The 26,708-nt window shown below is 41.9% G+C and overlaps 1 protein-coding gene across 1 annotated transcript in view; it reads right to left on the bottom strand.

Annotated features, from left to right (window-relative positions):
- Nucleotides 1-26,708, bottom strand: part of adam19a (ADAM metallopeptidase domain 19a) — a 349,292-nt gene that overhangs the window by 23,779 nt on the left and 298,805 nt on the right. The window contains exons 15-17 of the mRNA XM_031289991.2: nt 23,315-23,423; nt 18,473-18,677; nt 15,041-15,118 (exon numbers count right to left, since the gene is read on the bottom strand). Coding sequence (XP_031145851.1) covers nt 15,041-15,118; nt 18,473-18,677; nt 23,315-23,423 — 392 coding nt within the window. The remainder of the gene's footprint in view (nt 1-15,040; nt 15,119-18,472; nt 18,678-23,314; nt 23,424-26,708) is intronic.

The following is a 26,708-nucleotide window of genomic DNA, read 5'->3' as shown; positions in this document are numbered from 1 at the left end:
ACATTTTATATCAATACGTTCCCAAAGGACTTGCGGCGCTGAAGATGAGGTCATTTCCCTTATGCCACCTATAGTTTAGATTGTCTGAGCTTTTCTTTCACAGGTCGCTTTCAGTGTCCATTAATGGCAGCAGTCTGACAGCAGGTGACAGGTCGTTAGCTGATTACAAACATCAGAGATGAAGGCGATCTCCTCTGTGTTTACAAACATGGCCACTGATTAGTAAGCATGACACAGCATTTTCGCCAGACAGTCAAATTGCAACTACAGACAATAATATGTCGTTTGCTTGCCACTGCTGTGCCACCTACAACTTTCATACTATATGGCTATTATTCAACTTTTAAAGATATATTAATTAAAACAATTATCACTTTTCCACATTTATTACAACTTCACCTTCTTACACATTTAACCAGCAATCCAGTTTAGCTTTAGCATTAGCTTTTCAAAAAAAAACCTTTAATTATTCCATATCTTTTTTTACATTAGTGGTGTTATTCAACTTGTCAATGAAATTCATACTAATTAAAACCATTCCCTCTTTTCCAACTATTCTCACTACTTCAACTTCTTCTTACAGATTGAAGCTATTAATCCAATTTAGCTTTAGCAATTTAGCTATTCAGCATTCACACACATTTTCTGCAGGAAATGCATTTTCAGTTGTATTTTAATTTTATTTTAGAAGTTATCTGTTGTATTTATGGCTGATACTGGGGCAGGACCATCACAGAAAAGAAGGAAATTAAACGAAGAACAACTAAAAACTAAAAGGGAAAGTGAAAGACGATGGGCGAAACCGGTCTCGGTCGGGCTTTCAACAGATGGAGACAATTACGAGATTGTAGATGATTCAAAAAACGTCCCCGAATTGGCCCTCATTCCATTCGTAAAATAATTTTACAATGCGCAATGTGGTTGTACGCCAGTAGTAGTAGTAAATTACGTCCCTCTTCCATTTATCGCGGACATTTTATTCCATTTAGTCCGTGTTTGTGTTGGCCTACTATTTTGTTTTCCCTTGGCTCCCTGTACTTGTGTAAAGCGTCCTTGGGTTTCATGAAATGCGCTTTATAAATCTAAGTTATTACTATGTTGGTTGCTACAACAATCTCTTAATGCTTTGGCTCGTAACACAGTGACAGAGATAATGTTACCCCGTTTATCTCATGATACATCCAAAGTAGGCTAAGTTACCGTATGCAACACTTGAAATGCAACGATGCATCTGTAACGTTTTCTCTTATTGTAAATGAATGATTTTCTGTCTAAGCAAAATATTCATTGCGACTATATGACCTCCCGGTAACGCCAACTCAGAAATCTACAGTGGTCATCGTAAAGAAAAGATCTTTATGACAGCAGGTGTAGTAAAATCATTCCTGCTTTTGTCCAAAGCAACCGCTAGAATCAACACAAACTGAAAGTTACATATAGCCCCTTTAAATAAAGGTGGCTCCTACATTTACACCTCAAAGTTTTCATTTATTTTAGTTCATATTATGTGTATAAAGTAGGGCTGCACAATATGAGGAAAATGTATATTTAATATGATAAGTGAACTATTACTACTAATAATAACTAATGTAATTACTTGCGATAAATAAACAGATATCAAAATGTACTAAATTCTGCCTTTCAGTGGCTTTCAGTATACTGCTAAAATACAACAAACTGATAACACTGTTAAAAAAATACAACAAACTCAAAAATTAAAATATGAAATTATTACCAACATTACTTTATTGAACAAATTGTAAATTGAACTAAACACAAAAGGCACCATTAAAAAAAGAATTATAGTTACATTTTAAAGTGCAGTTTTCTACTTATACTCTCTTTCAACTCCCTGAGCGTCTTTCACAATGTGTGTGTTGTCACAAAGTGAAAAGTGGGAAAAGTGCTTTAGTGTTGCTTTAATATCCCTTGGTGAATTTAGCAAATGTTGGAATTCACCGAGCTAATACAATACTTTGATTACGTATACTGTAATTTGAAGGTTTTATCCATATTTCTTACTGATAACGGCAGAAAATGTTGTACCTGCAACACTCATTGCCTGCACGTGATTTTTGAATTGTTACTTTATTTGCCTGTAGGTGGCAGAGATGGGGACTCGAGTCTGAGACTGGGACTCGAGTCGCACTTAAAGGGGCGCTATGCAGTTTTGGCCATTTCTTCGCTGTTTTCTATTTTTTATAGAGCTCCCCCTACTGCTTTGGAATAGATATTTGGCAGCTATGTTTACTTGTGTCTGACTCCTCGCTCGGTCAGTCTGCTGTTTCCTTCCTCCCACAATGCTTTACTAGCTTTCGGCTTCTTTTTTGCCGGCTCAGCCGTGACAATAGTGTGAAAAACTCCATCGCTACCTTGTTAGCCGGTTCCTGAATGGGCGTATGTGTGCAGTGCCGTGAATCAATTCGTTATCGCGAGACCTGATTATTGCCCATTTTACCTCTGGTTTACAATAGGCTAGCAGTAATTTTTATTCAGAGGGACTGCATGAAAATTATTGGGATGGGGAGGGGGTTTGAACCTTAACCTTGAACCAGTTAGTTTCTTTTTTTCTTTTTTATTGGACCCTCCAAAACAAAAATACAACAGTACTGGATTGGTTCAATTAACCTTTATGGCCTTTGGCACACACATTAGCCATGTAACTTATGCAAATTTTTGAGTTGTGTTTCGTCATCAGAAACTCGTTTTTGAGTGAGTTTAGACCTGCATACTGGATGTCTGCACATGTCGATGCTACCACCTACCAGAGTGTTCACAAGTCATTTTTTGGAAGTCCAAGTCGAGTCTCAAGTCTTTGAGGGGAAAGTTCAAGTCAAGTCTCAAATCTTTGGCCACGAGTCCAAGTCTCAAGTCTCTGGCCATCTGATCTGTCCCTAACACTATTGTTAAATCTTATGAATTCAAAGCATGTCCTGTTGCCTAGGTTGCCTAGGTTGTAATAACCCCCTTGGCCAAGGGATCAGGTAGAACTTAGTGCACACTGACACTTGTTTTCCTTGGAGGAGGACAATTACCCTGTGCATTGATCCACTATCGATGACTTGTGGAATTGTGAACATTATTTTAACAGACCCGGGTCAAAATTTATTTTGAGTGCACTCGCAATTGAACTGAACATTTATTATTTTGATACTTTGTAATTTTTTTACTTTTGTACATGGGATCCCACTTTTCCACTTCACTACATTTGTGATACATAATTGTTACTGTATTGGTGCTATTTACCTTGTTACGCATCGCATTCAATACATGCAGTTCAACTTTCTTCTGTGCCTTGTGTTGTTCTTTCACTGTGGTAATCCAATCTTTTGGCTTCAGCGAGCAAACCTATAATCTTCTGACCTGGCCCAATTCCAAACATCTAGATACCTTGAATATTTATAACTATCAGGCAAATTTGGTGGTTATCCATATAGAAGTGGCCAGCCATTGAGTAGCTGGTTACACTATTTCACCATAACAGACCTTTGAGTAATGATCAGTAATCTACCACTATTGAGACTTAGTTAAAGAGTTGAAATGCCATGACCTGGATTTAAACACATCATCATTGATGTATAACATATCATTCAGAATTCTAAATCTCCAGAACGTCTAACATGTTTTAAGCTTCTTTAATGAAAATCTCCTGTATACATTTAAAAAATAATAATTGCAAACTAGTAGTGCTCTCAGAAGCAAGTAGTACTTCCCAAAGCTCATTATTCCGATTTATTTGCATGGACATCTAGCACACTCCAAAAGCCTGAGGTTCCACATGAATCATATGATAATGCTAAATTAAAAAACACGTCCTAACACAGTAGGAGACCCTAAACTGGGGGAAGGAAAAATAGTCTATTTAGAAAAATCCTTTCATTCATTATACATCTACTGTTAGTGAGAGGAGTGAACAAAAAAGGGACAAGCATAAAACAAGAGTGAAGATAGAAGGAGAAGAGGATTAAAGGAGGAAAGGATATGTCTGGTGTTTTTTTTCTCGCTGATAATATTTCAAATCCTAATCAAATAACAATGCCTGGTAAGCCCATTTCTCATACAGTAGATGGGGCAAACAGAGACTCAAGTCTTTAGGTTGGGTTCGCTTCAAATGCTCAGGGTCACAACAAGATACTGAGCAGTCAAAACACAAACTAGGCCATGCCAACAAGGGTTAGACTCATACGTATGTATGAAAGTAACCTCCTTTTCTATTGCTTGAAATTGTGTCCCCGGCTTGCATGTGAGCTCCAACAAGCACAATTGACTGTGTTTGCAAGCGGGAAGTCAGTGAGGATTCATCATAATAATATTAATACATTTTATTTATATAGCACTTAAAAACAGATGTTACAAAGCGCTTCACAAGACAATTTAAAACAGATAAATAGGCAAAAGTAAAAATAATTATTGAAACAGAGCAACATATATCAATAATAGTATAATAATATTAAAACAAGGCGATAGAAACAAATGTATATACATTTCATGAGTTTGGGAGCTCTGACAGCATAAGCCTGATCTGACCTCTAGTCATAAAATATGACCTGGGAACTTCAAAAAGTAGCTGACTAGATGATCTCAGATAGTGTTCAGGCCCCTAGGGTGTTAAGAGATCAATTATATCATGTTTTAGTTACTGCAGTAGCAACTCCTAATGGATGGTAGCAGCCAAAAATACAACAAACTGCTTATTAAATTAAAAAAACTGAAGGGAAATTATTACCAACATTACTTTGCTGTCCAGACAGCTGTCCTGACAGAAAATCTCCCACACATAACATCTTCCTGTTCATGTCTACACCTGCCCCAGGACAACAGTAGATTTAGCAGGGACAAGGACTGCAATGCAGATGGAACTGGGTCTTCCAAACTGGCACAAATTAGGGTAAAATATACAAAATAAATACATTTTCAAAAAAACACCTCAAATCCTTAAAGGTGCAATATGTAATACTGACAACTAGTGTTTAAAATAGTTACTGCAGTACAAATTCAAAATACTGGAGAGAGTCATCTCCCCCGCCCCCTCCTCCCCAGACTCGAAGTTCATGGAGGTTGCCAGGCTGAGACTGCAGCATTCACAAATCACAACAAGACGCTTGTCCCACATAGCCAGACATTACTTCACAGCACAGTCGAGTAGCTAACGTTAGATGCTGGCTATATTGACAGTCATAAAAGCCTGTGTGACCGAAAACCCTAAACTACCCCTCGTGTCCTATCGGCACCCCAGTCAACCTCTGCCTCAGTTGCCTGGCCACCTGACTCCAGCCCAGCTGACCCGTCGCCTGGTCCCGGTCCAGCTGCCCCTTCACCTGCGCAGCCTCCCAAGGGGCTCCGCCTTGGCCGACCTGCTCGGCCCCCGAAGGGGCGCTGCCCTCGACGTCCAGTATGGCCACCTGAGGGATTCTGCCTTCGTCGCCAGTGGCCAGAAGGTTTCTGCCTTCGTCGCCGGCCGCCAGAGGGCTTCTGCCTTCGTCGCCGGTGGCCAGAAGGTTTCTACCTTCGTCACCGGCCGCCTGAAGGCTTCTGCCTTCGTTGCTGCTCTCTCAGTCCCCTGTTGCCGAGGTTATTGTTCCCGCTCTGTTCCCCGAGTGGCCCTCTGTTTCCCCCAGGCCTTTTCGGCCCTCTGTTTCTCCCAGGCCTTTTCGGCCCTCTGTTTCCCCGAGGCCTCTCCGGCCCTCTGTTTCCCCCAGGCCTCTCCGGCCCTCTGTTTCCCCTAGGCCTCACTGGCCCTCTGTTCCCCCCTAGTGCCCTCTATGCTCTTTGTTCCCTGTGCCCCAGTGACTCTCTCTTCCCTGTGCCCCAGTGACTCTCTGTTCCCTGTGCCCCAGTGACTCTCTGTTCTCTGTGCCCCAGTGACTCTCTGTTCTGTGCCCCAGTGCTCTCTGTTCCCTGTGCCCCAGTGACTCTCTGCTCCCTGTGCCCCAGTGACTCCCTTTGCCCTTCTTGGGCCTTTTCTGGACTTTATTTATTTTTTGTTCCGCCCTCCCTGGGTTGTTTTTTGTTTGTTTGGGATGTCTGGAATCCGTCCCTTGAAGAGGGGGTACTGTCATGGTTTTGGTGTTTTGTTTTGTATTGTGTTCCATTCCTGTTACATGTTTGTTTATTTATGTTGCTTGTATTATGATTTCTGTATGTTTCCTGTTTTTGTATGTTTATTCTGTATATTTGTTACCTGTCTGGATATTTCTTTTGCCTTGTTTGTAGATTTCTGTATGTATCTTGTTTTGTATAATTCTGTTGTGTATATTTGTATATTTACTTATTTCCCTGTTCATTGTGTAGTTTCTGTTCTGTTCTCTGTGTATATTTCTGTTTCCTGTTTGTTTGTCTGTTTTTTGTCTTGTCTAGTTTTACTTTCTGTTTTCCCGCCTTGTCTGATTGTCCTGCCCCGCCCTGATGTGTTTCACCTGTTGTCTCACCTGTTCCTGGTTTGCTCGTTTCCTAGTGTATTTAGCCTCTGTGTTTCCCCTTGTCCTTTGTCAGTGTTTTGTGTCTTCGCCCGGTCAGTCTGTGTCCTCGTGCCGTGAGTTTCTGTTCCTCGTACTTCTTGTTTGGTATTCAGTTCGTTTATTTCAGCCTTGTGCTTTTTTTGCATTTTTCCCTGGTGTTTTCCAGTCGCTGTACTGCTGTTTTTTTTGTTGAAATAAATCCTCGTGTTGTACCCTCTGCCTGCCTGCCTACCTCTCTCTGAGTTTGGGTCCACTATTCTCTGCCTCCACGTAACAACTCGCAGTGATCCAATGGGGAAATTCTCTGGTGTTCTCTTAACTGAGCAGCATGGGCGGTGACAGCTACGACGATTGAAGATTCAAAAAAATAGAGCACCATGCACTCAAACTACATTAAAAGAGAATTCAACAGATTTAGCATTGCACTTTTATAACATAGTTGGACTCTGGTGTGTTATGCTAGTAGCATGGAGCCTCTAGCCTGCTGCAGAGATGAGGAGTTACAGCGTCTGGTGAGCTCACTTCTATGGACAGAAATATGTGTCACCAGAAACAGAATTTGAATTGCTCAACTTGAATAATTGCATTAAAAAACTTGAAAAAATTTGAAAATGAATTCATTTGTTTGTAACTGAATTTCAATAAACTGTAATATAAAATTGAATTCAACTGCTCTGAAACTGTATTTGATCCTCGCTGAAAATTCAACCCTCTATTTTCACATTCAGTTCTCACAATTTATATTCAGTTATTGAAATTGAATTTCAGTATACTTAGACATATATCAGGTTGTTGAGGAAGAGCAATCAGACTCCTGTCCTTGTATGTTTATCAGACCTTAAATGAGACAAGAATGAGCTAGCTAGCGCACCCTCTGCATCACTCTCCGCCTGAAGGAGGCTACCTAACCGCACCCCCAGACTTTTATTTTTCATTGGAGTCTTCAGACCTTACCACTAATGACTCTAGTGAGGCTCTAGCTTGAGGACATTTATCAGACTTCACACAGCTCCCTCTAAAGACACTAAAAACTGTATACATTATTCACATATACTCCCTAACAACTGGAAACACACGCTTGAAATTCAATGCTTTTTGGTCTAAACCAAATTAAAAGTGGTACAGCTCCCATATACTTTGACACTCTGGGGTGTGCTTGATATCATTGGAAAGGTAACACTCAAGTTTTTGTTACAAGGGTCAGGGTGATTATAGGCCTTACTGACACAGAGTTACAGAAGCTAGAATGGAGGTTTTTTTTAATTTCTGTCCAAGTCATACATCTGTAAAATGACTAAAATACACTGCTGTAAACACATCTAGGTGAGATACAGACAACACAAGGCCATAGCCACATTGTCTCAGCTTACTACAGAAAAAATCCAGAAGCCAAAAGACTCAAAAATATGTCTGTGCGTTTTTCTTAGGTCCATTTGAAAAGTGCAAAGAAAAAAGCCAAACAAGTGCAAAATACAAAACTACTTCTTCTTGATGTGGGTGTGTTTGTGTATACAAACACACCCACATCAATCACACACAAACTTGAGATAACTATTTACATAAATATATAGAAATAAGTAATTATAAATTGTTCAGGATGTGCTATGCATCATAACAGTCCCTTTTTATGGAGAAAAGCAGAGATAACACAGCACTGGATCAGAATTCCAATGCAGTCCATAGGCTTGTTTGAATCGTCTCCTTATTGGCTAAAAAGGTAGGAGGGTCTCGTAACATGGAAGTGTAACTGGTTCAAGCAAATGTCAATCTCCCGCCACTTGGGCCGACATCGCGTCAGAGAAATCATTGGCTTCCCACAGGGCTATCTCCGCCTCCCGTGAACGGATTGGCTCATATGACGGCTCTTTGGATTCCTTAGACTTCAGAGAATACATTGATACAAGTCTGGAAATGAAATAGTGTTACCGTTTTTCGGTTGAAATTCGGCCAGAAACTTCAAGATTGTGAGACGAACAGCTCGTTTTGGATAAAATGGCTTGGATATTTCATTTCCTTTGCGAGTTATGAAAAAAAAGTTTTTGGGACTACATCAACGATGTGGATAAAGGGAGAATGAAAAGGTATGAATGCACACTCTTTTCTAGACACTAGCTGCGCAGTCTATGTCTTTATTTCTTTATTTTCTTTATTACAGTTGTATAACTGCTAGAAATCATCTTATGCTTTGTGTGTGGGCTTAATTGAATCATGAGAGGCTAAACTTTCAATTGTTGTGTCGCGTGACCGTATATTTTGAAGATTTTATGCTTTAAAGTTATAACAAAGTTTATGAGTGGAGGTAACGGTTATGTCCGTTCAGGACGAATTAATCTGTGTTCGTTTAGTAACGCCTTAACCCGTGTTAGTTTGGTAATGCTTCGGCGCATGCTTAGTATGCAGTTGTTTTGGTCTGAAATTGTCAGTCCCGGTTTTCTGAAAGTAAAGTGAGTTGCGCGCGCTTAAACCTCTCGTTCAGCGTCTTTATTATACACAACATTTGGCGACAAGGATGGCTGAATTTTCTCTGATCAACTGACTGAACACACTACACAGCCTAAAATCAGGGCGATGTTGCTACTCGAATCAGATGATTTGACACTAGCTAAGGCTGTTGCCATTGCATTCCAAATTGAAAGTGCAGTGGAATGTGCAGCTAAATTAACACAGACATAATCATCATTAAGCCAAGCAGCACGCCTAAGTGCGCAGCAGCAGCAACAGCAGCAGCCATCTAGCGCTGGTTTGGATGTACCAGACACAGCCCCAGACCCAGTCATGCATCTCACAAGACAACAACGGCCACATCAGCGTCAAAGGCAGCTTTCCTGCGGTAACTGTGGATCAAACACTCATGCCACCAGAGCCCAGAACTGCCCAGCTAATGGCCAAACATGTCATAACTGTGGAAGAAAAAATCACTTTGCAAAAATGTGCCGCTCTGCCCCCACACTCCCTGTTGCTCACCCACCATAATTCGCCATGTAACATCAGGGCCCATGCAGTTCAAGTCATGTACAGTGAAAATAGACACAGTGTGTACTCCTCTGCTGCTAGACACAGGCACAAGTGTCTCCCTCCTGAATGCCAGTACATACCGTCAGTTTTTCCTTTCCCACCCACTGCTGTCCTACACGGATATGGTGACTCAAAAATTGACCTGTTGGGTCCATCACAGTGACTGTCAGCTATGGCACTAGGATCTTGCCCTCCTTTGTCTTCAATGTGGCCCGACGAGGGGCGAATTTAATGGGGCTGGATCTGATCACGGCATTGGGATTTTCACTCATTGACACAGGGAGGGCTGCCATCATGACTGTCGCTGCCGGACTGCATCAGAAGTGGTCATCAGTGTTCGAAGGGCTGGGCTGTGTGTCTGCCTTCGCCCATCAACCCCTCATTGACTCCTCGGTGACTCCAGTCGTCCAGCCACTGCGCCGTATTCCACTGGCCCTGAGGGACAGAGTGTCCGTTGAGCTGCAGCGGATGCTGGATGCCGGTATTATTGAGCCGGTTGATGCTTCACCATGGATTTCGAATCTGGTTGTGGTCAGAAAGAAAACAGGGGCTCTGCGCATCTGTGTGGACCTCCGCACAGTAAACAAAGCAGTCATCCCGGACAGATACCCATTGCCCACGTCTGAGGAGCTCACAGCACAATTTCACGGCTCCACCGTCTTTTCTAAACTGGATCTCAGAGAGGTCTATCTCCAACCAAGATCTTGGTGCCATCCTAATCCAAGGAAATATGCTGGGGGAAAAAACATAAGGACTTCAGGAAGTAAACTCCCCAGAGCTAGGTTAGTAACAAGCATTTCAATATCTCCTCACTCCCTAACAGGTGTGTGGAAAAAGGGGAAAGCATACAGCTTTTCACCGTGTCAGTGCGTGTTGTTTGATTTGTTTGACAAGGAAAATGAATGGAACCAAACCAGAAATGAAATGAAATGGACTGTATTGCTTGTGCGACGGTGAGCAGGCCGTCAGGAGAATAAATGGGTCACAGCACCGAAATACAGACAGATTGTGGACATTGATTATTGGCACGCAGAACACGTGTCCAAGCAAGTTCTCCCCTGGTCCCACCTCATGGCCTAATGTAAGAGTTAAGGTAAAAGACTCTACAGGAGGTATGCAAAAAAGAGGAAGTGATTATCAGTCCAAACCCAAGACACGACGGCAATGGCAAACTGAAGTGACAGATTTTCTGGGACTGATAAACCTGGGAAAGTGATTTGAGATTTCATCTTGTAAAGTTAATACAGATAGTATGAAACGACAAACAAAAGTCATGGTCAAACATTATATACACTTACATCAATACAAAAATAGTGACACAATGTTCCTGCAGATACAAAAGGCACCTCTGGGATTCAAACCCAGGATGTTGTGACAAGGCACTTTAACCAACTTAAGCTTAATTTATAGTTCTGCGGAGGCTCCATGCGGAGCTTTCACCGTAGCCTACGTAAGTGGCCGGAAGTTTATACTTGTGTGTTAGTGTGTGCGTCGATCTCTTTGAGAATAGCACGGCTGGCATGTGTGTGTGTGTGTGCATAGGGAGTGTGTCGTAGAGCGAGTGAGAGACTGAAGTGATTAGCTTCCGAGCGAGTACCGACTCTAGAGTCATAGTGAGAGAAAAAAAGTGTCTATCCTGTTCTTTCTGACCACGGTGAAATACCAAGCCACGGCCGAGAGACGTGTGTCTCGCGACGTGAAGTTACATTTTTTTGAGAGGTGCACGTCAGGCTACGGAGTAGGGTCCGGTGTGGGGTCCGTGTCTCTACGTACCTACATACGTAGCTACGGCGTAGATTTTATGCAGAAGCATAAATCACACTTAAGCCACAGCGCCACCACATGACTGGTTGACATAACCAAGTATGAAGATTGTGTATTGATATACTTAGGAATGATCTGCAGATGTTATCTTGTACCTGGAAGTAGCCCTTCAATAGCCCTGCAACAACCTTATTGATAAACATGGAAGACTGTGGCAACAGTAGGCTATGTGTGACAAAATAATCTCAAATCAGACTCTACACACTAAAGGTCACATGATGACGTCTGTGTCAGCTCCACCGCCTGATGATGATTGCTACAAAAAAGCTGGACCTTTGAGCTGAGCTCAGCCAGAAAGGTGTTAATTTCTGCATTAACATAACATCATATGGTGCGGTCAAGATGTCCCACAATGAACTGATATATTTTGCTATAGGTTTGTCTAATATTACATCCGTGTAACGATATGTTGTGACAAATGCATTGTGAGATAAACCGCTGTCTTTTGTCACAGTGTTAACTAGGGTTGGGTATCGTTTAGGGATTTTTCCAATACCGGTGCTAAAACCATATTTTTAAAACGGTGCCGGTGCCTGAACCGGTGCCTGAACTGAAATATATATAATATATTTTTAATGTATATAATATGAAATAGGAGCACAAAACAACAGTTGGCGACATTAAAGAACGGCTTGTTCATTGCTAAGGCCAAGGAAAATTTCACCAGCAAATTGCTGGTAAATGACAAAAACAAGCACCAGATGGGAAAAGAGTATTTTACAATAACTTTGAATGCACCACAAGGCTGGCGAGTTTCAAGTAAACGCACCGTCTGTGTTGTTTTTCCGACATTGAACATGTAGGCTTCCGACTTTCCACTGAGGGCATCTCCCCCCTTCAATCTAATGTGGAGGCCATCCTCTCCGTTTGCAAACCGACCTCGGGTGCTCAGCTCGCTTCATTCCTGGGCATGACGGGCTACTACATGAAGTTCATGCCTCAGTATTCGGCCATAATGGTCCCACTGCGCCAGCTGCTTCGGAGAGATGAGATGGTCTCTGGAATGCACCAAGGCAGTGAAAACTCTCAAAGCTCAACTTACCTCACCTCCATTGTTGGCACACTTTGACATATCCAGTCACACCCTGGTCACCTGTGATGCTTCGGCCATGGCGATAGGGGCTGTACTGTCACAAGTACAGAACAGCGTGGAGAGGCCTGTTGCATTAGCCTCCCGGGCTCCGAAACCAAACCGGACAAGGATACTCAGTTGGAGAGCGGGAGGCACTCGCTTGCATGTGGGCTTGCGAGAGATGGCACCTCTACCTTTATGGCCGTCAGTTTACGCTGAGAACTGACCACCAGGCCTTGACAGCTCTGCTCTACTGGCACCGGTCACAAGCCGCTGAGACTGCATCGTTGGTATGACCGCCTTCGCCAATACAACTACATTGTTGCAGACCTTCTCTCTCGGTCAGTTCCTGCTCAAGCCCCGCCCGACAGGGTCAACCACATCGAAAGTGAGATTATTCACATGCTACACACTCCGCTCGAGTCCATGGTCACTCTGCAGGAACTGAAGGCAGCCTCAGTACAGGATCCAGTCATCTCCCAGCTCTGCACCTACATTTGTCAGGGATGGCCAAGGGAGTCACCAGAGGAGCTGTTAGCCTTCTCTCGGGTCAAGCAGGTGCTCTCTTGTTGGAATAACACGTGTGGCGCGTGGGCTTTGCACTGTGATTCCAGTGCCCGTGTGCTGGCCATGGCACATGAGGGCCACCTGAGGCTTAAACAGAGATGCTGCGACCTGGTGTGGTGGCCAGGCATAGACAAAGACATTGAGACCCTCGTTAATGACTTGTAAGTGGGAAAACCAGCCACCGACCCCCACCACCCCTGCAACCTCTGGCCTGGCCCTCGAAGCCATGGGAGCATCTGTAGTTCCACGGGGCCCCCACTATCAGCGGTTCTTGGTAGTAGTGTATGATTTGCACTCCAAATGGCCTGAGCTGACCACTACCGGCTCTGTCACCTCCCAGGTCATTGTGGACTTTCTGGAGTCCCTCTTCTCCCGTTGGGGCCTTCCACAGACCATTACCACCGACGGTACCTGAAGAACAGGGGGATTCGACACATCCGCACAGCCCAGTATCACCCACAGGGAAACAGCGGGGTGGAACGCTTCCATCAATCCCTGAAAAATGGCATCAGAGCACATCAGGCCCAGGGCCTCGGGTACCTCGCTACCCAGCACTCAACCATGGAGGTTTCCCAAGCCTCACTCATGCTGGGTTACACCTACCCCTGGACAGGCTCTGCCCCACCGCAGTCCAGAACACACTCCCACCAGTTGAAGCCTCAGTCACCAGCCGTCAGAAGCAGATGAAACAGTGGTTTGACAAGAAAAAGAGGGTCAAGTTACCAGATATTACTGTGGCAGAGTGAGAGCACACCGACCGCACAGGGGGAACAAGATGGTGTCATTTTGGTCCGCTCCACAGCATGGCACGCCGACTGGGACCAGCCACATACCTCCTAGATGATGGCACCCGCTGGCACACCAGCTGCCTTCACAGCGACCAAGTGTGCCGTCCACAGTACACTGTTACCTAAGTTAATGTGTGAAATTGGCACATTTTCCCTTTAATCACTGGGTGACTATCACTAGGCACATGACAGTGATCACACAAAAGAATAGCAAGTACATTTACTATTTACAATAGCAGAAACCAGTGGTTCTATTTCCTGTATATTCATGATCTCTAGAAAACACAATTAACCATGTTGCCAGTGGGAAGCCAGTGAGGGATCATGTCCTCGTCACTACACTAATGTGCTAATACTGGTGACAGAAATCACCAGGAGGCAGTAGGACATCAGTCAGCTGCCATAAATCTGGCCAGTCTGCAGTATTTATTTTAGCAGCCTGTTCTCATAAACCATACGTTCGAAAAGCTACGAAAAGATAAGCACTGTAATTAGTATGATTTCCACGTTTCTTTTTTGCTCTGCGCACCACATTGACTGCTGCTGTATAAGAACGCAGCTAGGGAGGTGGTTGGGGTGGATGGGTAGGTGTTAAATCACAGGACGTTCAAGCCAGGGAGCAGAGTTCGCTTCCCGGGGAAAACAAAAGACTTTCACCCAGTAAATGCATGTTCCTTAGGAGTGTTTTAATACAAACCATGATCTTTTTCCTAAACTTAACCAGTCGTTTCGGTGCCTAATCTTAATGCTCACTTTTTCTTGCCTAAATTTAACCGCAATCTCCGCTGAAATGACAGACAGCTTGTGGTGCTCTGTACTGACTCACATTCACCTATTCTCGGGTAACTGAACCACCAACAACGACCAGCAGCTCACGGTGCTCTGTACCTGGCTCACGGTCACCAATCTTGACTAACTGAACCACCAACTACCGCTGACCTGACGGAGCACCATGTGAAGTACTATAGCCGGTGTAGCTTAAAGTAACAAGTGTTTAAGCCCCAAACACTCCACTTCGGAGCTTGGTTACCGACTCATAAACAATGTATGATTCCCTGCTTATCTGTCTAAGGCTTGCTTGTACTGCTCCAATGAATAGTTCATCACTTCAGTTGCTGTTGTATTCCAGCCATCTATTTTCCTGCCTTTTACGACAGTCTGGTGACAGCGCTGCAAAGCTCTACCTTTGCCCAAGGACACAGTGTGACAATAAGATTAGGCAGCCGTGCCCAGCAGCTAAGTGAGTTGAGTCTGTTGCATGGCTCTGTATGCTGTATGCTCAGTGTGTGTGTTTGTATGTGTGTCTGCGTGCCTACCCCTTTGCCGCGACAGCGTGCAATGCAAGTCTCCAGCTCGGTAAAAGAGGCATTTTGGCATCGGCGGTCTTTGCACACCTGTGGCAACACAAGAAGAATGATCACATACTGTGTTAGAGATTACAGTGCACACTCACACAGGTATACATACTTTGATCTGCCTTCTGCCAGTGCCCTTGGGCTTTGGAACAACCTGGCTGCCTGAGGAGATTGGCCTAGCAGCATCAGTATTCTTTTTTAAATCACTTCCCAAATCACTACTTTCTCAGACTGGCTTTTACAGCTTGTAATGTTGTTTATTGAGCTGCTTTTACCAAACAGATTTGGTCTCTTCTGCTGCTCTAATACTCATTTTAATAACCATTTACATCAATACTGGAGAGAAAGGGTTAGGGTTAGTTCAGTTAATTCATGCTTTTAAAAATCCTATTTATAATTTCTGAACAAACTTAAAAACATTTAGAAGCTGAGCTGTTATTCCCGTGACAGGGATTGATTTTAAGTACTGTATATCCATTGTCTGGAAAATTAAGAGTTGATTAGCTGCACATTTATTTATAATATAATTTTTAAATGTTGGGGCTTGAGGTGGGGTAACAAGTCATTACCAGTCAAAAGCCTCCAGTCCAAGTGAAGTCACAAGTAATTGGTGTTAAAGTAATAATCTGATTTTCATTTAAATATGTTTGTTCGCGTTTTAATTAATAGGATACAAACACAATTAAGACTGTAGGCTTTTTTTCATTGTGGTTCTCTAGTAAAACACATACTACGTCACAAGATAAAACAGCACAACAAGTACAGACAATACAAACAACATATAATAGCAGGCGGGGTAGCTATGTCAACATGCTTTTTGGTTTCTTTGTCATAAAAGTAAAACATTTAGAATTTAAATTGAGAATGTTTTTTCTTTTAACAATTTTCTAAGTGAGCAGCATCTTCATATAAGTGATTTTTTCCCCCACTGTCAACCAGTTAAGATTTTTTAAATGAACAAGTTAGTCATCACCAAATTAGGTAACACAATAGTGATAGAGCCTAATGCCCACTGATGAAAGCACTTGCATTTGCTAATGGCCCATCTGATAATGGCTTTGGCCACATTCCCAGGAAAAATCAAGACAAGGCGACACTGTTTGGATCTCTGATCCAAAAACACACGTGCAATTACGCTTATCGCTATAGGTGCCGCCAAAGAGCACGAAACTGAGATCTTCAAGATTGTATTAATTCTTTAAAGTTATGTTTTTTTTATGCATGACCGTATTACATTTTATAAGCTGCTTCGATTTTTATCTTGTGTCTGTACCTTGTTTCTGTCTTGTTCATTTTATTCCTGTATTAATCTTCCCATCTCAAACTCAGAGAAAAGCTAAATAAGTGAATTTTACAAAATGGTAAACTATTCCTTTTACAGAGGTCCCTGACTTTAACATTACACTGCTGTAGTTGCTCTGTGATGTGTAGAAATAATAAAATAATTTGCTGTGAACATTTAAAAGCTTTGTGAATTTATGGAATCAGGGTTAGGGTTAAACAACAGCAGTAAAAAAAGTATTTTTAAGTCTTGTTGGAGGCATCTCTTGCAAACTGCAGGTCCATCACTGAGTTGTATACGCACTAATATTAGTATTTGCGTTAGTACTGTATCTCCTGCTCTGCCTGTTGTTGTTACTATACTATTGTTAGCATGGGAATCAATTTAGTGTAGGTGAATGTGTGACTGTGTGATTAGAAGCAGCAGCTCTGTGCTATGTATGCATTTATTGCTGAGAAAAGGCCTGTTCAATGTGATGACTCAAAATTCATCATGCTGGATGGCAGACAACATTCTCTGCTGCCTATTTATAATATATTACTCATGCAGCACTATTCAGTCCTTTCAGTGTACCCGCACAATAGCTGAAATGGAATTCAAGTGGCTGGAGTGTGCTGCAGAGGGAAAGCAATATAGACAGACAAAAAGAATTTACTGGTGGAATGGAGGAGAGTGCAGTTACTCCTGTGTGTGTGAGTGTGTGTGTGAGTGAGTGAGTGAGTGTGTGTATGCACATTTTCATATATATATGTATTTCACATGCATAATTCAGCACTTATTTTGTATGATTTTTGTGTGTCCCTAGGTGGGTTTACTTGGAAATTTATATTCCACTCAGCATTTGACTTAAATCATTATCCGATAAAGTGCCTTAAACAAACTCAGATACAGAACAGACGTACTGGGTCCCTGTGACATTTAGTTTTGTATCAAGTGGGCTGATATTCATTATCAGAAGGAGAATGTTAGTGACTAATAGCAATGAGAACACGGACAAGAAACTACTATCTTTACTTGGAATAATTATGTAGGGCCATATAACTTGCCAGGAACTTGGAAGTTAGGCTTTACAAGTGGTTTCCATAAAGCCAACATCTGAATTCAGAACACTAGTTACTGTAGGTTGGGGAGGCCAATCAAATTCCAACCCTTTCCAATCATGTTGGATTCACATAGGTTAAGCTTTCAACATTTAAGTAACTGAAATTGAAAATAACTCATCTCTGTTAAGACTAAATCGAAGCTTTCCCAGATCATTAATCAAGCAAGTAAAATAACTGGACAAACCCAAACTACATCATCAGTACTTTACACCCAAGGAATGAAAGGAAAGCCAATCACATGACAAAGATCCCACTACCCCTGCATAACTCTTTCCAGTTACTACTATCCGGCTGCCGCTATAATGATATTTCCCCAACCTGGATCTGCAGCCCCAACTACAGTACACATAATACAGCTACATCATAACCTTAAATGCATTGGTGCATGTAAACACACTGTATCCTATCACTTTAAGTTCCTGAACTTATGTCTGACTGTCTCCTCTGCTTGAGCTACGATAGCCTTTGCAAACAGGACCACAGTAGAAAGGATTAAGTTCCTGAACTTATGTCTGACTGTCTCCTCTGCTTGAGCTACGATAGCCTTTGCAAACAGGACCACAGTAGAAAGGATTAAGCCAACAAACTTGAGAGATCCAAAAGAAATGTCTTTCGAAGAGGTAGTACATCAGTGTACAGATAGTAGAGCAGAAACCCTGCTCTGGCATTTGTTCTTTTGGCTTGAGAATAAAGTTTTAAATCCTTTGTGACTAAGGTGTGTTGCACTGCCAGTTGCCTTCTTCCTGCACCCTCTTCAATCGCAGGCCAATTCAAAATACCAGGCAGGTGTTCATTTTCTCAGCAGTTGGCCAGATACAGTAATTGTTGAGTCAAATTTTGGTATTGATCAAAAAACCCTATTAACTTTATGGTCATTCCATGCGGTGATGCAGGAAAAACTGTTTATGTAAACTGTTGCACTATTCATCTATTCAATCATGACATAGTATAATAACTATATTAGCTAATTAGTTACTGACTCCTAAAGCCCAGCCCTGTGCAACCAACCTTGCTCTCTCCACACTTGGTGCCGGTCATGACAAGGCCGGGGTCGGGCAGGTCGCCCTGGCCGTCCTGGGTGCTGTAGACGTAGGTGCCGCGGCACTTCACCTCAATGCCATCTGTCTTGATGGTGGTGTCGATGGAGACGGCGTTGGTGCCTTTGGGCTTCTTGGCAGCACTGTGGCACTGGATCTTACCACACTTGGCATCACTGGGCAGGAATACAAGCACATACAAAGAAACATTTGGCCTTTACTTTTGATCAGTTAACAGTCGTTAGCAACTCTGCTTTACAGACAAACAGCCTCACACACTCTCACTGAGCCTGGCTGTCTGCTGAGCAGCTCCAGTGGAACAGCAGGTAGCAGGACTGCATTTCTCTTTACCAATATTTATCAGCCAAAGTTTGACTTCCGTCAGTGAATCTGTGTTGTGAATTACCAGCTGCTCCAGCACATGATGGCAGTTGTTTGTTTTTACAGTATGAGCCTCACAAGCCATAATTCATCATTTAAGTCTGGTGATATTCCACCATGTGCAGAGCCAACCTAACAATAACTGCATGTACTAACATGTATTGTGTGTGTAGATTATGTACTCCTGCTTGAGTAATGTTTATTAAAATTAGTGTCCAGCTGTTTAAGGTAATTACTGGAAAAAATAAACTATGCATTTGTGAAGTGTTTTTAAAGATTTACATCTTCAGCAGGAACCAAGGTGCACTGAAAATGTGTGTGTTGACAGCTCAGCCTCTGACTAATCTCAGAACCCAGGAACTCCAGTAGAGTCTTAAAGCATCAGGACTAGGGCATATTAATCACTCAAGTTCTACTACAGCATATAAACATATATTTTGTCATTTTGATTAACAAGTCTTGAAAAACATAATTATTGGCTTTATTTTTTTTTTTTATTTTTATTATAATTATTTGGCTATTGGCTTTGAAAATTCCACTTTATGATCTACATAATACAATACATTCTATAAGGCTATACTGACAAAAAAAACACAAATTGTAGTATTGTAGTCATATATTGTATACCCCACATATTGTAGATCCATCCTTAATGCCAACACTTTATTTGTATTTTTTTTTTAACATATCTTATTGAATTTCCAAGGGGCACATACAACATAAAGTAAGACATCCACGGAGTAAAAAACAAAGCTCTCCTTTTTGCCCACTTAAAAACAACAAAAAAAAAAACAACAAAAACACAGAAGGTTTGCACAGTTGAGGCATACTCAATGTAATTAGCCAAAATGGGTTACTTAAGCCATTGTGTGTTATCTGGAAATGTACTTTGAGATCTCAGACCATGCTAAACCATAGATGCCACTCCGAAGGGTCCATCCTCCCCAATATAGTCCAAGAAGGGATCCAAGATTTCAAAAAAGCAAAAAGAGACCCAATGCTTTAGGATTTAACCCCAGAATACAGCTGACAGGAGTAAGAGCTAGTTTTTTCTTGTATATAACATCAACTTCCTTACATATTTGACCCAGAAGTCATTAATAAAGGGGCATTGATATACAGTGGAAATGTGTACCCTTAGAAATCTTACATTTATTACAAAATTTCGAGAGCAATGGGTTAAACTTATTGCGTTTAATCGGTGTGATTTGGAGCCTGTATATGACCCTAAATTGCATCTCCCTGACTTTGTTGGTAAATAAGCAACCTGCAGGGCCTGACCAAACCCCATCCCACACATTGTCCAAGATAGTCTCCCCAAAATCCACTTCCCAGAGAGATCTGACATGAACCGTACAGTCACTGGTTGAAATTGACAGGGCCTTGTAAAACCTGCTAATAAGTTTCCTGGAGTCAGGCTTCTGGACAGCCTTCTCCATAACTGAGACGGAAACCCATTAGGATACAACTTAGAATTAGAAAGAATGAAATACCTAAAAAAGTTATTCTGCGGAAGATTGTACTTGTCTCTGAGCTGATCAAAAGACAACACAGTGCCCTCTGTCAGCCAGTCACCCACAGTCTTTATACCCCTACTAAACCACATTGAGAAGGCTTGGTCGACCAGACCAGAGGAAAATCTGGGTTCAAATGAACAGGTGTGAGGAGAGGAAAAAAAACATCTTGGTCTTCTACCTTTCTTATCATCCTCCAGACTTTTAAAGTATTCTGTAAAATAAAATTGCCCTTTAAATTAAGGTGAGCCCACCCCTTAGATGCATATAATATATGACGCAAAGGCGTCACTGGGGCAGCCACTAAACTAAGCCAGGTGGATTTAGTGCCCTTTTCAAACCAGTGCCAAATATAGGTGCAAAGAGATGCTAACTGATAGCGCCTAAAATCCGGTACTGACAGGGCCCCTTCCTTGAGGGGGTGCTGTAGTGTAGTAAGTTTCAACCTGGCTTGCTTGTTCTTCCAAAGAAAGAAAGTCAAAGAGCTGTTTATAACAGAAAGTGATTTTCTTGTTAACAGGGCTGGGATAATTTGGAAAGGATACAGTAACCGTACCCTACCTAGGAGAGACAGTGGCAAAGCTGTCCGTCGGGCCAGGTCTTCCTTAATCTTACGAATTGCAGTTACAAAATTGGCTTTGTAGAGGCCTGAGAGTAAGGGTGTAATGTGTATGCCCAGGTAGACAAAACCAGATGGGGACCAGCGGAAAGGGGCAGAGCATTGCAGAGACCAAGATGCATGAGAAGTGAAGGGCATAGCTTCAGATTTAGAGTAAAAAATTTTAATACCTGAAAATTGGCCAAAGAAATTAATTATGTCAACAACCTGTGTGATAGAAGATTCAGGACTGCTTAGGTAAAGGAGGACATCATCACAGTAGAGTGAGATTTTATGACACGTGGGGCCCACTTCAATGCCTGTCACCAAAGGATCAGATCTAATGGCTCTGCTAGGGGCTCCATGGCAAGGGTGAATAAAAATGGCGAGGCCGGACAACCCTGTCTAGTGCCCTGTCTTACCGAGAACGGGGAAGACCTCAGGCCATTTGTAATAACAGAGGCGCGAGGGGCAGCATATAGAAGAAATATCCACTTAATAAAGTTGTCACCAAGGTTACATTTTTAAAGAACACCTAGCAGGTAGGGTCACTCAATCCTGTCAAAGGCCTTCTCTGTGTCAAGGGAGATGACGAGAGATTTGGCCTTTAACGTTGAACCATACTGTATGAGGTTCAATAGTCTCCTTACATTATTGCGTGAGTTACGACCCAATATAAACCCAGTTTGGTCCACCGAAATTAAATCTGGAAGGACAACCTCAAGCCTCTTAGCCAGAATTTTAGCCAATCATTTTCGGTCTACATCCAGCAGGACAATTGGTTTGTAGGAAGCACATTCATCTGCAGGTTTGCCTTTCTTTAAAATTAGGGAAATGTTTGCATCCATCATAGTGTCAGGGAGAGCCCCAGAATCAAAGGAATGGAATAGCATATTAAGAAGAGGGTCAACCAACAGGTCTCCAAAAGCTTTATAAAATTCAGGGGTCAGCCCATCAGGTCCTGGGGCCTTGTTATTTTGTAAGTCACTGATAGCCTCTATCACTTCTTCACGGGTAACAGGCCTATTCAGCCTCTCTTTCTGAGTCTCAGAGGCTTGAGGGAGTTTGACAGATGATAAGAAATAATGCATCAACTGTGATCTGATTCAGAATTATATAAGAAATTAGTTGTTTATATCTTTGCTGCTATGGCCTCTTGTACCAGCACTGTTCTTTACAACTATTTCCAACACTTGTTGAGGGAGAATTTTTTTTTTCAACAACCACATCTTCCTGATTAATATGGAGATTCAGGCACGCATGCACGCACGCACGCACGCACGCACATAGCCTCCATCACAAAGAAAACAAATGAAAAAGATTAAAGAATGATGGGCAGATAGCAGCTCTGTGTACATTATTCACGTCTTAATAACAGGCACATAGTGCATTTACATATCCTCTAATCAACTCTCTGACTCACTGTGGCCGAAAAAACTCTAATGACTCCGGTGAGACTCCATAATGGATGTGAGCAGTGGTGGATCATACGAGGCTGCCGTCAACGACTTTAATCCACAGCCTCATTTACATAGCTAAGTCGCTAATTTGGCTACATTAATTAGCTCTGGCACTGTGCCATGGAATCTCAGAGGCCTGTGTTGACAGTATACAGAGGGCCTGACTTTGTGTGAGAGTGTTTGTATGTTAGGAATCATTAAACACTCAGTTGAGCAAAAAAAACAAATGTTGCATGCTTACTGGACCCTGCCGGAGAGACCACATCACCCCTGTCCTCCAAGAACCCCCACGGCTGCCGGTAAAACACTGGATCTATTTAAAAATTCTACTCACCACCCACAAATACTAATATTACTAAATTAAGCTGCATTTTAAACTGGGCCTGCAATAACGTGTAGGGCAGCCCAAAGCCTTTATACATACCTTTTTAGTGCATAGAATACTAAGCTATTAAAATAATTGTTGGTATGATCTAAAAAAAACATCTTTTAATATTACACATACATGTGGCACAGTGAACCCTCAGGATTAACTGTATCTTTGAATGGCTATCTTAGTGACTACCTTACCTATAGGCCAATCAGCCTAACATCAGTGGGGGTTTATATTTGCTAATATTATGTTGGATTCATGTTAAGACATTTCAATTTTAGAAAAAACTTTCAAAAATTAACTTTAATTTGGAGGCCCACCTAGGGGTCCCGGACCCCATGTTGAAGATCCCTGTGCCATAGTCCTTGTATCTACTACTTTGTAAGTAAAAAACATAGACTACTCTATTTACTGTATTGTAGAGTAAAATATATATATATTTTTTTTATGTATGTCATGATGTGTCAGTATCACCAGCATCTCTTACCTTTTCTCACACTTCATGTAGTTGCCATGTTCATCTTTCCCACAGTTCCCAAAAGCATTCCCTGCTGCATTGACATCTTCAAAGCATGCATCATGGGCTGGTCGGGCTCCTGGAAACACAACATATCCCATCAGCCCTCTTGTACTTACTCTGGCTAACAATATTAGCAACATTCTCCTTCAAAGACAACACATGTTAACGTGCTGACTCACAAAACTCTTGGCAAAAGATTGACACAGCTAATGCTGGTCTCAGCCACCTGCTTATCTATTGCAGACGTGATGATGGAGATCACAGTGCCCATCATACACACAGTATAGTGGAGTTTCAACAGAGCTTAAACATGGCAACCCCACTATGAGATCATGATGTGTGTTGGACGGAGCTTGGGCTTATCTGCTAATGTAAGCTACCGACCGTTACCTTGAAACCATCCAGAAAATAGACGGTACCGTAGGGTGATTTAACGTCACCGCTCATTTTACAGACAGTTTAACAACAAAACAAAATGCTGAGTGAACATTACTAGCTACGTTTTTCATGTTGGTTTTGAGCGGTATGCACCCCCACTAACCTGGAAAACGGTTTTAAATCAGTAACGTTACTACAGCGTGTCGGAGGAATAGTCTCCTGCAGCGGCGACTCAGAGGCAGAGGGGCCATCACAGCAGCGTGACTAACATTAGCTTCTTGTCTCATCTGGGGTCTGATAAACAGTAAATTCATCAACTTCAGTGTCCACAATGCTATTTTCCAATAAACTGTAGCTGTCATATTTCACGGGCGTGAGTGCGGATTTCATGTCGCTGTTTATCACTTGAGTGAAGTAGTACTCGCCCTATTGTTTATTTGGTTGCCATAACTTCGCGAGTGATGACGTCCTGTCACTGTTCCAGTTGCTCTGCTCACCCTAGGGGGAGAGAGAGCGGATGACAGTTCGCTTGAGTTCAGTAGAGCAGACGGCGCTACGAGTTTATGACTTTTCATAAACAGCTGAAGGAGCGGTGGTGGGCGGTGTACATAGCGGAAATCCTGTTGTGCGTCTGCCCTATTTCTGATACCGTGGCGCTGAAAATTTTACAGTGGCGGACCGCACATACACGCACTGTATAGTGGGGGGACATATACTGTATATATTAATGGACAGAGCATGTGTGACGTCACCCATTGGTTTGTGGAGATCAGTTATCCGTCGTCGAGTTTGCGTTTATGGGCGCAGCCATCCTGGTTGCGGATGTGACGTTTTTAGACGAGAGGGCGGAGTGAGGGAGGAGCCATAGACTATTGGGCGGTGTCTGACTGTTTGTTTTTTTTGGAGTTGGCAACGCTGCTGACACTCTACGTTACCTTACACACGTTCACTGGCAATCTGGACGCAACTGCTGCTGAAAGCTAGCATACATAATTCGAGGTAAAATATAGCTTCGCTAGGTTTTAAATATATCTTTGTCCAATAGTTATATTACATATAAGATGAGTCACATTGTAAAGTAAATGTATCTGAAGTTACCATGTAAATTGTCTGTAACGTTAGCTAGCCACTGGTAAAACATGCTAACGTTAATTTTCTGCAAATCGAAGTTTACGTTGTCCTAATTTAAACGTAGTGTCAGCGAAATGCAAAACGGGGATTGTTAATGCTCATAATCAATAATCATTATCTAACGCTAAGTATTAGCAGATGTATAACAAAGTTTCTTAAAACGTTTGGTTAACTGTAACAACCATAATGCACTGATAATGTCTTGCTACTGTTTGCTCCATCAGTCTATGGTTGGCACAATTAGCCTTTACATGCTTTTAAGAGCTAACGTTAGCAGAAATAAGCTCATTTAACTAAATTAAAGTTACACTAAAGAACAATAGACTGTTGTTGATTCATCTGTATTCTCCCCCGATAATTAATGAAGTATAGTTACATGCTAGTGTGCATATATATTTAACTATGAGGGGCTCAAATGGAAATTGATGACTCTTTTTTTTCACAAATAGGAGTGTGGAGAGCCACGATGGCATGTGCACCCACCCAATACCTCAGAAGTAAGTCAATTTTCTCTGGCATCACCCAGAGATGCAGGTGGAGGGCTGTTAACAATCCGGGGAAGATCGACAAGGCACGCAGGGTTTTTTTTCTTTTTCCACTGTGCATTACAGACAACCAACAGACTGTCACACTATGCTCACTTTAATTGTAAAGGCAGCTTCTATTTCTTTACCCAGGCATTTGGACTTGACTGAACAGAGTGCTGCACAAGTGTTTTAAGCTTTATATGTTAAGCTATATTTTTATATTGTGGTTTGTAATGTCAACCATTTCTACTGTAATTAACAATGTGACACTAGTGATTCAACTACCCTTTTTTTCATATGCAGACATGTCTTACCTTGACCCACAGCAGTGTTTTATGTGTGGAATGTACACTGGATTGTAAAAGGTGAACTACATTATTTAATTCATCAATTTAACATAATCTTAAAAATATTGCCAGTGTTGTTTGTGGTTTATGTAGTTTTTGTAGTTAATGCCCATTTCAATGTGAAATAAAGGTCTTTCTAAAGCTACATTTGTTTTTCTGAAGCAACTATAGGAACATACACAATATTGTAGTCATACAAGAAGACATTGGTAATTTGATAGAATTTGTAATTGATTAAAAGTGTCTATTTTGGCTTTAATCAACAAAAATATGATTTCTCAAATGTTACCATACTTGAATGTTGACAAAGAAGGATCAGGGAAATGTAGTTTGTGCTTTTCTTGTGTGTCTTTATGTACTTGTCAATTTTAATCACCATTAAAACACTTCACCAAAATCCTTTTAGATTAATTTATAGACATATTTATTTTGACATACATAGTCAAGTGTTTAGTAGGTAATTGAAAATGCACTAGGTGCTGTTTAATCTGTGTAAGGTTATTGCAAATTCATTATAACAAAAGTATTATCACAAGTTGTTGGTTGATTGTGGTAGATGAGAGGCAGCTGGAACCCAGACTCCCACCCTCTAGACTCCACTCCTGCAATAAGAGACAGACAGAGAGAGGAGAGACAGAGAGAGGGAGGGAGGAGAGACAGACAGAGAGAGGGAGGGAGGAGAGACAGAGAAGCTACCTAGGAGCAGCAGGCCTAACAGTAACACAAGAGGACACAAATATTACAGGACTCACATTTTAAACCTCTAAATACCAATGACTGCTAAAGTGCTAAAAGTTGGTCTGTCCTTTCAGCAGAAGAAGCTGAACCGAAAATGATTTTCTGGCATCATTATAATCAGAACACATTTGAGAACTTTGGATGTGGTCAATGCAATCTGTTTTCCACAACAAGATGAATGGCACCAAATACGCTGCTCTATACACCAGGTCTTCCCTCTGGCTCTGGTCATTCAGTTTT

Source organism: Sander lucioperca, chromosome 17, assembly GCF_008315115.2.
Source record: "Sander lucioperca isolate FBNREF2018 chromosome 17, SLUC_FBN_1.2, whole genome shotgun sequence".
NCBI classification, from domain to species: domain Eukaryota; kingdom Metazoa; phylum Chordata; class Actinopteri; order Perciformes; family Percidae; genus Sander; species Sander lucioperca.
This window is presented reverse-complemented; position numbering and strand designations above follow the sequence as displayed.